At 42.1% G+C, this 13,648-nt stretch overlaps 2 protein-coding genes across 2 annotated transcripts; both read left to right on the top strand.

The window, feature by feature from the left end:
* The first annotated feature begins 7,048 nt into the window (after positions 1-7,048).
* Positions 7,049-7,462, top strand: LOC149138296 (uncharacterized). Its single transcript, XM_089450323.1, has one exon. The coding sequence runs from the start codon at positions 7,049-7,051 to the stop codon at positions 7,460-7,462; it is 414 nt and encodes a 137-aa protein (XP_089306449.1).
* Positions 7,463-11,752: 4,290 nt separating this feature from the next.
* On the top strand, positions 11,753-12,172 carry LOC149138295 (uncharacterized). Its single transcript, XM_089450322.1, has one exon. It carries the CDS (start codon positions 11,753-11,755, stop codon positions 12,170-12,172), a length of 420 nt encoding a protein of 139 aa, XP_089306448.1.
* Positions 12,173-13,648: the final 1,476 nt, after the last annotated feature.

Raw genomic sequence — 13,648 nt, 5'->3', positions numbered from 1 at the left:
AACTGTACAAAAAACCATATCAAAAAAAGTGCCATATCCATGTCTGATGTTATGGATGGGTCGGTGACCCATTCCTGTTAAGATCTATATAAGGCCGGTGATAATATTGATGGAATGTTCCATCAATCTTCTCCTGTATCAGCCATTGTTCTAGATGGCTGTGCGCTGCTTCTTTAGACAGTTGGTCTGCTTCTGCATTCTGTTCCCTGTAGATATGACGACAGTCAAAAGATTCAAATGAAGAGATTAGTCTTTTGGCTTCGTCAAGGATATTTCTCAAAGAGTAAGTAAAACAATGTGAAGCAGAATTTATCCAATTGCAAACAATCTGGGAGTCACCAAATAGTTGGAGGTGTCTGCATTGTTTTTGTATTGCAAAATATATGATGTGTTTGGCTGTGCTAAGTTCAGAAAAATTATTTGTGCCATTTGGGAGTTTAATCTGAATCCTGAAGTAGTGCGATTCATTCAAATATAAGACAGCACCCCCGCCACAACCGGTATCCTGGGCAGAGCCATCAAAAAAAGCCCAAGGCTTGGATTTATCAATGCTGAGGGGAGAAATAGTGCGGGTAGGTATATTCCTATCAGTCGAAGGTAGGAGGTTGAAGTCCGCAATAGTATGGCTCAGGATGGTTGGCCAGTTGGGGGGCCTGTCGTTAAAGATGATGTGGTTCCGGGCTATCCAAATAGCCCAACAAACAAGCAGGGGTAAGTTTATGAGTTTGCCCGCGTGATCTCTGATCCAATTGCACCAAGCATCCTTGCTGTTAGTCCCGTTCCATTCCTTGAGATCGGGAATATGAGATGATATGTTGTGCCAGAATGATCGAATGACTGTGCAGTGGATAAAAAGATGATCTGTGCTCTCCTCTTCACAACAACAGAGGTGGCATCTGAAAGGGCCGTGGAAGGATCTTTTCAAGAGGTTTGCTCCCGTGGGGATCTTGTCGAAAATGATATTCCACATGAGCAATCGACATCGAGGTGCAGCCTGTAATTTCCAAATCTTATTCCAGTGAGGAAGGATGTCCGGTGGTTTATAAGGTTCCATTAGCTTCAGATATCCTTCTTTCGGAGTATAATGACCATGTTTAGCAATGGCCCATATGAGTTCGTCGGGTCCATCAGATAGTCTGATGTTAGCTTGTGTGAGTGCCTCAGTAAAATCGTTCCATTCTGTCTGCCACTGATCCGGGATGCCCAAGGTTGCTGATGAGTACCAGGCCTGTTGTAGGAAGACGGAGTTTGCACTGTCACCAATATGATTAATATGAGTTATGCCCCTGTCGTGTAGGTGTCTGATGAGGCCATCCGAGAGTCTGTGCAGGTTGCCGCAACCTACCCAGGGATCTATACCAATCCTTACATCCTGTCCACTCTTAATGCGCCAGGTGATGCCTTCCCTGAGGAGCAGAAGGGAAAGTAATACTGCCTTCCATATATTTGAGATATTGTATCCTGGGTTGTGTTGTTGACGGAACCAATCCATGAGATGGGAGGGTCTGATATATTTTGCATGTGCCACTCGTGACCAGAGGCTGTCTGTAGTCAGGAGTAGCCAGCCAAGTTTTGCAGCTAGGGCTTTAGCAAACAGGTCAAGTCTCTTGATACCCCATCCACCCCATCTTTTAGGTCTGGCAATGGTGTCCCATTTTACCCAGGCAAAAACTCTCCCAGGCTGTTGACCATTCCATAAGAATCTGGTGCATATGCTCTGTAATCTGTTTAAGACTCCTCGGGGTATCCAAGCCAGTGTCATCCAGTATACAGGCGTGGCTTCGATGACAGCTTTAATGAGTATGAGGCGTCCTGCTCTTGAGAGGTATTTATGATACCAGATATGGAGTCTTTTCTCCACCTTGGCAAGGAGCCAAGTCCAGTCTGCTATTTTGTAGCCGAGGGGTTTCAGCCTGTACCCCAAGTACTTGATGCCATCAGTAAGCATGGATGAGGCGAATGGGAACCGCTGAGTTGCATAAGTAGTTTCATGGCGAGAGCAGCCAACTGTCGTAATAGTAGATTTACCGTCATTTATCATCATCCCAGTAGCAAGTTGAAAAAGTAGAAATATATTGTGTAGTGTTGTGGTATCACCCAGCCCTCCATTGAGGAATATAAGAATGTCATCCACAAACAGTAAGTGCGTAAGATAAAAATTATCAGATATGCAGATACCAGAGAGCTGTTGTCTGTCTTTAGCTGATATGATAAGTCTGCTCAGGCCTTCCATTATCAGCAGGAAAAGGAGGGGGGAGAGGGGGCATCCCTGTCTGAGTCCTCTTTCCGATGTGAAGAAGGGAGTGGCCTCCCCATTTAGAAGAACGCTGTAAGAAACCTCTGTAATACAACACATGACCCATTTAATGAAAGCAAAGGGAAAGCCAAGGTGAGTCAAGAGTAATCTGATGTATAACCAGTTTACTCTATCAAAGGCTTTAGTGAGGTCGACTTTGAGGATCATGCCTTTTTGCTTTTTAGTGTGGAGGGTATGAAGGAGTTCCTGTGCAGTGGCTATGGCCTCATGAATCTGACGATGGTCAAGGAAGGCAAATTGTTCAGATGAGATGTGGCGGGATAATATAGGCTTCAGTCGATTGGCAATAATCTTTGCAATGATCTTGTAGAGACAATTGCAGAGAGAGATGGGCCTGAAATCATTGAAAGTTACAGGGTGATCAGCTTTGGGGATGAGGGCGATGAAGGTGGATTTGATGGCCATGGAGACCCTGCCCGATTGTCTGCAAAGTTCAATGATTTTCAATAGGTCATCTGCCAGAATGTCGAAGAAGGCAATGTAGAATTCAATGGTCCAACCATCAGGGCCTGGACTTTTATCTTTTTTGAACCATTTGATAGTTGCTTCCAGCTCGGCCATTGTCACCTCCTTAGTGAGATCATCGTGTTCCTCCGGATCAACGAATCTGGGAAATTTCTCAGCCACTCTCATGATTTCCAGAATGTTAGATTCACGGGGAGCTTTATAAATGCTCCTGAAGTGATCAGTTGCTAGCTTAGATAGGTGCCTCTGTGAAGTGACCATATGATCCTGTTCGTCTTTTAGTTCCCATATAGTGTTAATAGCCTTTCTTCCATTGGCGAATCTGTGATAGAAACGAGTGTTGTCATCCCCTTCGGCGAGCCAAATGGCTCGGCTACGCAGCCTCCAGCTTTCCTCTCTGTCCTTCAGGATCTGAGTTCGCTTTTCTATATGAGACATGTAGAGGTTTTTTCTTTCCTGTGTGGGAAAGATACCACCATCCTCCTCTTCATGTGAAGCAATGAAGTCTTCAGCCTCCCTCAAGGATTGATCATCACGGAGTCTCTTTTGGTGTGCCCAGGTCTTAGAGATCCTTTTGAGCTCCGATAATTTCCTGATGAAGCCCTCCGTGAATTGTTCCTCCTCTTCGATGGGGTGACTCTGCCAGTAATCGGTGACCATCTGTATATAGGATGGGTCTTTTAACCAGGAGGAGTTGAATTTGAAGGGGCTTTTAATTTTGTTATGTATATCAGAGAATTCCAAATATATAGGTCTGTGGTCAGATATGCCCCCAGATCCCACCCATTGCCTTATACGAGCAATCCTGTTGTGGAGGGATTCTTTAATTAGAAATCTATCGAGCCTCCTGGCAAGACTCTGATCACCACTTCTGTTGTTTGACCATGTGTGTTGTAATTTTGTCATGGGGGTGTCGATCCAGTGGTGTTCATCCAGAAGGGAGGATATAGTGTCCGAGAAAGGATCAATCCTAGCTGCATGCCCCCATGATTCACAGAAACCCAAGGTGAAGTTCAAATCCCCTCCCAGGATAATATTGTCCTGTTGAAAGAGTACAGAGTTCAAGAGAGAATGCCAATAGGCAGTTCTGTCAGAGCAAGGGCCATATACATTGATGAGTCTGAGAACTGTTTCCATAGATTGTACATAGGCATCAATGCCAATGAAACCCCTGCCACCCCAGGTGTTTATGATTCTCAACGCTCTGTTATTGATACCGATCGCCAGACCTCCGGATCTCCCTGACGCGTCTATAGCGTGGAAGGTCCAGTTAGGCAACCAGGCCTCGAGGGTTGGTATAAGTGAGTCCGCATTACAGAGTGTTTCTTGCAGAAAGATGATATCCGATAGAGAGAGGGAGAGAAGTCTCCGAAGAGCTAGTTTTTTGGGTGTACTAGCAAACCCCCTGCAATTGAAGGACAAAATCTTCATGTCGGATGTGTGGCAGGGCTTTTACCCGCTCTAAGGGCCCTGAAGATGGTCTGCTGTCGTCCAAGAGCGACTTCAGCATCAGCTGCATGTCTTGCTTTAGAAAGACGGGATGGACGCCCTCGCGAGGGCTTCTGATGAGAAGGCGGAGGGTCGAGGGCCAGCCCAAAGGCGTCGGTACCAATCCCTCTAGTCCGGGGGCGGAGAGAGTACCGGGGGGGGGTGGGGAGACGGGCGTCGGCAGCGGATCGGACGACAGCGAGGGGAGAGATGGTAAACAAGGCGAGTCGCATGGAGAGGGGGAGGGGATGGGACAACAGAGAGTGGAGGGAGGAAGGGGCATCCGGGAGGAGGGAATGGATGTATCAGATGCGGGAGGTGGAGTGGATACATCCCGATGCAATGTGACAGATGCAGCCAGATCATGCAAAGAAGAGTAAATAATAGAAGTGGAGACAGCTGACATACCCGGTGAATCGTCGCCCGCCGGTTCTGAGTCATCGGGACGGGGGCAGGCGATGTACGGGTGGGATCCTCCGCCAGAGATCCAGTCGGAATGGGTGGAGCAGCTTCAGCTTGTACCGGAGTCTCCGCGGGCACCGCAGACTGAGGTTGGCCAGGAGGTGGGGAGGGACGATCCTGAGCCGCTTCCTGTGCTTGTGCCTGCCCTTTTCTCAGTAGTGGGCAGTCCCGATAGAGATGACCAACCTTATGACAACGGCGACATCTGTATGGGATCCCTTCATAGTCGATGTTCTGCTTCCTGGAGAAGTCCCTCCACTGGATAGTGATATATTCTTGAAGTCCTCCCCTGGTATCCAGGTTAATGAGAAGCCGCGCATATGCCATCATACCTGTGTGGAGATATGATTTGTCATAATCCATGTAGACACCAATAGCATTACCAATTCTGCGGAAGATATCTTCAGACCAAAATTGCAGGGGTAGCCCGGGAAGTCTGATCCATACGGGGCCAATTCCGATCTGTTCCGTGGCCGGATCGAACATGGGAGTCCAGCGCTTCAGAAGAACCGGAGCATGTTCAAAGTGCCAAAAAGAGGAGAGAACCCAATTTGTGTGATCGGCACGAGCGAACCGTAATGCGAACCATCCCCTCACGAAGGTTTGCACGAAGGGGATGTCAACCAAGTGTTGTCCCCAAACTTCTGTGGCCCAGGCCTTCAAACGTGCAGCTGAGTAATTTCGGCCTCTGATGCGACCCACCAGAACCCTATCTGCAAATTCCATGATGTCTCCCCACTGGATGTCCTCCTCGAGCCGGAGGAAAATGTCCTCCTCCCTGGATCTGAAGCAGCGGTACTTTCTACCCGGTCCTGATCTCGGCGGAAGAGGCGGAGGGGGATTCGGTACGGGGGGGAGTCAAGCCCACGGGGAGGGTTAGTGGCGGGAGCAAGGGGAGGGGGGATGGAACCAGTGACGGGGAGCGGATCAGAGAGAGGGGGAATATCAGAGAAACAACCCGAATGTGATACGGCGCCAGGGGGGGGAGGAGGGGGGGTCGAAAACGGAGCGGTGGAGAAGGGCCATTGATTCGCTGCAGAATGAGAGGAACTAGGGTTAGGGTTTAGGCAACCAGCGACAAACCCCAGGGAGGCCGGCGAGAGAGGTGGAGTAGACAAAGCAGGCCAAGTGGGGGGAATATCCGGGAGAATAACGGGGGGATGTCGCGGGGAGTCACCGGCAGAGTAAGCAACTAAACCGACCGAAGGATCCGGGAGATACATACCTTGTGAGGTGGAATAGGGTGTACGCCAGATGGAGACGCCATCCAGCGGATCTTCGGTGTAATCGACAGCATCTAGGTCCTCCATGCTGCCAGCTAGCGAATACCTCGGAACGGCGAGAACCTCGAAACTCAGGTAACCAGGGTAAGATACGGGTATCGATAGCGAGGCGAAACGGCAAGGAGGGCATCAAACGGCAGGGACAGAGCGTTGCGAAGACGGTAAACTGCAGAGCGTCGGATGGAGGATAGACGGGTAACTGCGGCGGTGATGAGGGTGTGGTAACCGGGCGAGGAGCAGGGAGCGGGCGCGGTGAACTGCAGACAAGGGTTTACGACCGAAACCCTAACCATATCCGCCTCGCACTGCAGTCTCCATCATAGCACAAATCCACCATTTTTTATTGAAATATTATTTTTATTATTATATATTTATTATAATTAACCATAATAATATTTCTTATTGTAATATTTTTTATTTTTATATATTTATTAATAGTAGATAAAAAAAAACTTTCAATTATATTAATCATATGTCATACCCATATGTATACTTATTTAAGAACACTCCAAATACCATAGGTCAAAAACTTTTCTTAAAATATGTTAAAAGCCCCTCACAGCAATTTCCTGCAAAATGCATATTATTTTTATAAATGTTTATTAAAATATTAAACCAAAAGAAATATTCATTAGAATCCGGACGAACTAGAGTGAGGACATTTTATGCGCTCGTCTCTAGAGTGGAAATGATAAGGTTCACGGATATTTAATTTTCAAAGCTTTATGATATTATTCATTAATGGATAATATCACTGTCTAACCCCAAATTTAAGGCCCACTCAAATGGAATGCCTTGTTTCATCAGAAATTGTGGCCAAACAATTTGGCATCGAGAAAACCAGTCGTAAGAAGAGTAAACCGCAAGTTAAACATCGCTTTCTTTAAAAAATGGTAGGTGGTAATACAAATCCATCCGAACCCAGAACTTTCCGCCTGTAGTTTCCACATCTTTTCTTTACAAATCCATCCGAACCCAGATGTAGCTATATAGCTCTTTCAAATCCAAACCAGTACCAAGATCCTTAATCTCAATGGGGAGCTCCATCTCCATTTCTTCTGCAATTGAACCCCAGACAGCAAGAATAATATTCTCAGATGGCACTCTAAACGAATTCGGGAAGCACATCAAAGCAGAAAAGATAATTCTACAAAATCCGGGTCATTTCCTCTGCGATTCGGATACTCTGTTCGTCGATCGTTATATGGTGGCTGTTGATTCAGACGAGGAATTGAAGATGGGGCAGCTCTATTTTCTCCTTCCACTGCGTAAATTGCACTACGTGCTATCGCTTTCAGACATGGCTATGATGTTGCGCAGAGCTAATTTGGCCATCAAATCAACAGAGTCCCAATATGACCAGAAAATGCAGACTGCCCCTTCAGACGAAAAGGCTAATTGGAATGAAGGGATTTCAAGAGTCCAGTGCGAATTGCCCTCGCGTTGATGTAAACCAATGAATTTTCTAAGATGCAATACACAAATGTGGAGAAACATCCTTCAAATTTCACATGGACGCTGTTAAGGAGTGTTGTAAGAAGCTTGAAAACGTCCATAAAATTTGTGTCTGTAATTAAAATATGATTCATTACATTTATGTTGTTGGAATTGTTCGCGCCCACTTGTTTGGTTAAATATTTGCAAGATTCCCGGACCAGATCCATATCTGTAAATTTACTTATTCCTTGTTTAGTTAAATATTTGCAATATTCCTCTGGCTTTAACTTAAGCGTTCCTGTACTCTGCAAAAACCTAGAAATTCGGGCGCTCAGTGGTCTCATGGAGTCGACCTCTAGACTCAGGTTCTTGAAATCACTCTTCCCCCTACAAGCGCTCGTGAAATGGCTTTGAAGCTCGCAGAGAGAGCATTGATGGGGCCATTTACTGGGATTATTCTAGGCCCATGGCAATTTTGATTGATCTAAAGAACGGAAATGGAGTTGTTTTTAGTGTGATTTTTTCGATTTTCTGGTGCTAAAATCTAATGGAAAAATTTAAGGTGGAATCTTGATTTGCATTATTTAAACTAGTTTTTTTTATTGTATATGGATTCAATACCTTAAAATCCCCTAAAACACTTTGATTGTGTAAGGTTACCCATCAAATTGGTGATTTCAATAAATTTTTGGTGATTTCAATAAATTCCTCCCAGATTTTAGAGAAATTAAACCAGCAAAATCCAAAAAAATACTTTTAAAAAATCTCAAAAAAACAACTCACAAAACGTTTAAAAATACTTTTACCATAAAAAGTTTTATTTTTTTAAATAAAAAGAAACTAGCTATTTAATTTTTATTATGGTACTATGTATGACACATCACTTTGACCTTTTTCAGTAATCTGAAATGTGTACGACTGCTTTATCTCGTCTTGAATAATTGGAATGACGATATCATGAGGAACAACTGGTAGTAATATTCTAGGCGTCACGTGGGTTTAGCCAGTTAGAAAGGTTGGCAAAATTGTTTGTGATCTTATATATGGGTTTTTTTTATTTTCCATAAAGTGACATGTTTGTTCATCAGGATGAAGTTAAAAAGTAGATATTTTAATTGAGAATTTTTGGCTCCTATGAAGTTATAAGTTTTTTTTTGTGTTAGTTTGTGGGTTGTGGATATTAGTTTAGAGACTATAATTGCACTTAGATTTGGTGGTGGTTTAATGAGATAAATTTTTGATGTTTTTTGGAGAAGATTTTTAGGATGATTTTGCTTGACATTCTGTTAAAAATTGGAGAAATTGTAATTTGAAGTTGTTAAATATGTACAATTTATGGGTACCATGGGGTTTTCCAGGGCGTTGAATCCATTTCTACATTCAAAAATGCAATTTAGACAACAGAACGTGATGATCTTACCAAGAATGGTGTCACCAAACTCTAGCAAAAAAAACTAAGAAATATTGTTGTTAGACTATGTCATGTATATGAACTTGGGCCTCACCCAAGAAACCGCAATGAGTTATTCATTCCTCCATATTCCATTAAAAAAATAAAACAAATATCAAAAATACCCTAGGCACCTCCATAGAGAACATTGAACAAAGTGATGGAATGTTTGTGTGTGCTTGTATTTCTATCAAAGTTATTTTGGAAAACACTTTTTTGAAGTGGTTTAGTCAACTCTAGATAATTAGAAACATATATAACATATGGACTATGATTAGTGCCCAGACAAATATAAAGTGTGCCATGAATATGGGCATTTTGTCAAAACTTGCCCAAAAAATGCAATGATTGAGCAAGGGACTAAGATAAAGATCACTAGCAACAAGCAAAGAAAAAGAATCCCAACAACAAGCAACCAACAAATGCATCTTAGACCAACCAAGCATAGCCCTTAGTTGTAGCAAACACAACCCACTAGATTAGGTCGAGCCTTAGGATGATCTTGCTAGCCGGATCCACTAAAAGCACCACCAAATACTTATAAAGGACAACCCTCAAAAGGTAATGAGCCTAGTCCTACAAGTAATAGGCACAACACCTTTTCCCATTGAGACAACATCCCTACATTAGAAATAGTATGAATCCCTCTATTTAACTCTAGTACATCCTTCGAAGTTTTGAATTTGGAAGGAAACCTCAACTTTGCCTCCTCACTAGAAATAGATAGAAATATTCATGTGCAAGATGTGGAACTGCATCATTCTTCATATAAAGATCCTCACCATATTGATATTGTTCTTATTCAATGCAATGTTCCTTCATAGAAGTAGTTAAAAATGGATGAATAAAAAGAAGAGAATGCAAGAGAAGGGAAATTGCAATGAAGGTTGGTAAGATGCCCCATAAGGCCCAAAGTGACAAGAGGCAATTGAAAAGGAAAAAGAGTTAGGCCATCGATATAAGCTTGAAAAAATAATGAAAAATGTGAGAGGCTTGAAAATTCAAATAAATAATGAAGATGGTTTCTTGAAATTGTAAGGCAATTGGGAAGAAAGAATAAAATAGAATAAAAAATTGATTCGAACAAGTTAGAAAATCCCTTAGTACTCCTACTCTAGGAGACTTAACTAGAGGCTAGAGACGCCTTAATGAAGTGTAAAAAGCTCTAGAAATATAGTGAAGGACAAACAATCAATGAAAGAGGGGCCTTTGGGTGTCTTTACACATTATGGAACAACTTTAGTATGTGTTTTAAGTTCTAGCAACAAACCTTGCATTCGTTGATGACAAACCTCACACATTTGCATTTAGGTGAGGTATTTAATATAATTAGTGTACATCGTATCTATATGCTCTAAAAAAGTTCCCTTTTGGGATTCTCTTGTATCTTTAAGAGGGATTCAGTCTTAAGATTAAACTATTGTAGTGGCTAACTTCAATACCACTTTTTGTTAGAGACATAATTTTTTTTGGGGAGATTTTTGACATAAAACCCTCCACGGACAATTTTACGTGGTCTCATAAGAGGTCTAGTCCAAGTCACATCATTGCTTGTCTAGAATAGATTTTTATTACATAGTTCCTTTTTTGAGAATAACTATTCAACTTCTTCTGAATCACATTATGGGAGACTTCCTATCATAGACCTAACTTGTTTAAGCTCACAGAATTCTCAATTACAGGCCTATCTCATTTATGTTTATTTTTTATGGCTACAAAATGAATCTATGATGGACATTGTTAGCACCAAGTTTGCACTTTCTTAAAGGTTCACAGGGTATGATTTTCAATCAATTGTTCAAGGAGTGTAAGGACCTATCAAAAACGTTTTGCGTAAATTGATATATAAGCCTAGAGACATGTCAAAACAAGTCATTTCACCTAACCCTAAGCTTGCGTAAATTGATATATAAGCCTAGGGACATGTCAAAACAAGTCATTTCACCTAACCCTAAGCTTTCCCTAAATTGTTTGCAACGAAATCAGTCTATCGCAAGCCTATTGTTGATGCTACGAAATATTTTGGTAGCGCTCACAGAAAAAATTTAAACTTATGTTTTCAACCTACTAGCCCTATCATTTCAAATGCCTGAGTAGTTTTTCACAAAGTTATATCTCGTTTTATTAATGTAGCATTTTGAAGCCTAATAACAAAGTCTAAAATCAAACCCTAAAAACGCCCAGTTTGCCCTAAATAGTAATTTCCAGCAAACCCAGAAAATCATTTGCAGTGGGTAGGAAGGTTGTGGAAGGGTTTACAGTGTTCTGCGAAGGGGATTCAAGGTTGTGGAAGGATTTGCACCGTCATAGCATTTGTAAGATGGGAAGATCAAGCCATATGAAACGTTTTGATCCGAATGGAATGTATTTTGAGGTTTACCCAGAAATGTTGTCATTGTTCCGAAATGCAGGGTAAACGCTAGTCTTCCATCACTTCAATGGACATAACTTGAATTGGTGTCATGACTTTATATACTCTTTTGATGGTAGCACAACCCGAATGAAAACCCTACAGTTTCCAGTCTGTATAGTGGAAGGATAAGGTTCCACGGATATTTAATTTTAAAAGCTTTATGATATTATTCATTAATGCATAGTATCACTGTCTAAGCCCAAATTTAAGGACCACTCAAACGTAATGCCGTGTTTCATCAGAAACTGTGGCGATCGAGAAAACCAGCTGCAGGAAGAGCAAACCGCAAGTTAAACATCGCTTACTGTTTTAATAACTCCGCCATTAGTTTCCAGATTTTTTTTTTTGTTAGTAAAATAAATGCATCCGAACCCAGATGTAGCTATATAGCTCTTTCAAATCCAAAGCAGTACCAGTACCGAGATCCTTTAATCACAATGGGTAGCTCCATCTCCATTTCTTCTGAAATTGAATGCCAGACAGCAAGAATAATATCCTCAGATGGCACTCTAAACGAATTCGGGAAGCACATCAAAGCAGAAAAGACAATTCTACAAAATCCGGGCCATTTCCTCTGCGATTCGGATACTCTGTTCGTCGATCGTTATATGGTGGCTGTTGGTTCAGATGAGGAATTGAAGATGGGGCAGCTCTACTTTCTCCTTCCACTGCGTAAACTCCACTACGTGCTATCGGTCTCAGACATGGCTATGATGTTTCGCAGAGCTAATTTGGCCATCAAATCAACAGAGTTCCAGTATGACCAGAAAATCCAGACTGCCCCTTCATATGAAAAGTCTAATTGGAATGAAGGGATTTCAAGAGTAGAGTGTCACATTGCCCACGCCTTAATGTAAACCCAGGAATTTTCTGAGATGCAATCCACAAATGTGAAGAAACATCCTTCAAATTTCACATGGACGCTGTTAAGGTGTTGTAAAAAGCTTGAAAACGTCCATAAAATTTATGTCTGTAATGAAAATATGATTCATTAAATTGATGTTGTTGGATTTGTTCGCGCCCATTTGTTCTGGTTAAATATTTGCAAGATTCCCGGACCAGATCCATATCTTTAAATTTACTTATTCCTTGTCTGGTTAAATATTTGCAAGATTCCTGGACCAGATCCATATCTTTAAATTTACTTATTCCTTGTTTGGTTAAATATTTGCAAGATTCCTCTCTGGCTTTAACTTCTGCGTTCCTGTCCTCTGCAAAACCCTAGAAATTCGGGCGCTCAGTGGTCTTCATGGATTCAACCTCTAGACCGGGCGGCCTCCCCCTTCTTGCGTTTGATATTCGGGCGCTCAGTAGTCTTCATGGATTCGACCTCTAGACGTCCGGTAGCGGCCTCCCCCTGCCCCCCTCTGATATTGATGCATTCTGTGCTCTGGTTTCTTCACTGGGTAAAGTCGGTTGAACATACTCGTTTTGTCAAAGATTTGGACTCAGGTTCTTGAAATCACTCTTCCGCCTACAAGCGCTCGTGAAATGGCTTTGAAGCTCGCAGACAAAGCATTGATGGGCAATTTACCGGGATTCTTCTAGGCCCATGGCAATCTTGATTGAAAATAACTGTGTCAGTTTAATCGAGTGAACTGTTGACTGTACCTTTGCAGGTGAGGGTTTTATGATTTTTTTATTTTTTTTAATAAAAAGAAACTAGCTATTTAATTTTTAAGGGTGAGTTATAATTTTATGGTACTAAATGGCTTTGTATAACACCTCACTTTGACCTTTTTTCAGTATTCTAAAATGGGTATGACTGCTTTATCTCGTCTTGAATTCTTGGAATGACGATATCATGAGGAACACTGGTAGTAATATTCTAGGCGGTGTATGACTGCTTTATCTTGTCTTGGAATGACGATATCACGAGGAACACTGGTAGTAATATTCCAGGCGGTGTATGACTGCTTTATCTTGTCTTGAATTATTGGAATGACGATATCACGAGGAACACTGGTAGTAATATTCCAGGCGGTGTATGACTGCTTTATCTTGTCTTGAATTATTGGAATGACGATATCATGAGGAACACTGGGATTAATATTCTAGGGGCCACGTGGGTTTAGCTAGTTAGAATGGTTGGCAAAATTGTGGTTTTTTCATTTTCCATAGAGTGACATGTTTGTTCATTATGATAAAGTTAAAAAGGGAAGGGTAGATATTTCAATTGAGAATTTTTTTGGCTTTTGCGAAGTTATTAGTTTCTTTTTGTGTTAGCTTGTAGGTTGTGGGTACTAGTCTAGGTGCTATAATTGCACCTAGATTTGATGTTGATCTAATGAGGCAAATATTTGGTGTTTTTCGAGAAGATTTTTAGGTTGATT

The sequence above is a fragment of the Pinus tabuliformis genome, chromosome X (assembly GCF_031772625.1).
Source record: "Pinus tabuliformis cultivar Carrire ecotype Pingquan chromosome X, CPIR1, whole genome shotgun sequence".
NCBI lineage: Eukaryota > Viridiplantae > Streptophyta > Pinopsida > Pinales > Pinaceae > Pinus > Pinus tabuliformis.
This window is presented reverse-complemented; position numbering and strand designations above follow the sequence as displayed.

Coding starts and splice junctions, on each gene's coding strand:
- LOC149138296 (XM_089450323.1), top strand. CDS start 7,049: ATGGGGAGCTCCATCTCCATTTCTTCTGCAATTGAACCCCAGACAGCA.
- LOC149138295 (XM_089450322.1), top strand. CDS start 11,753: ATGGGTAGCTCCATCTCCATTTCTTCTGAAATTGAATGCCAGACAGCA.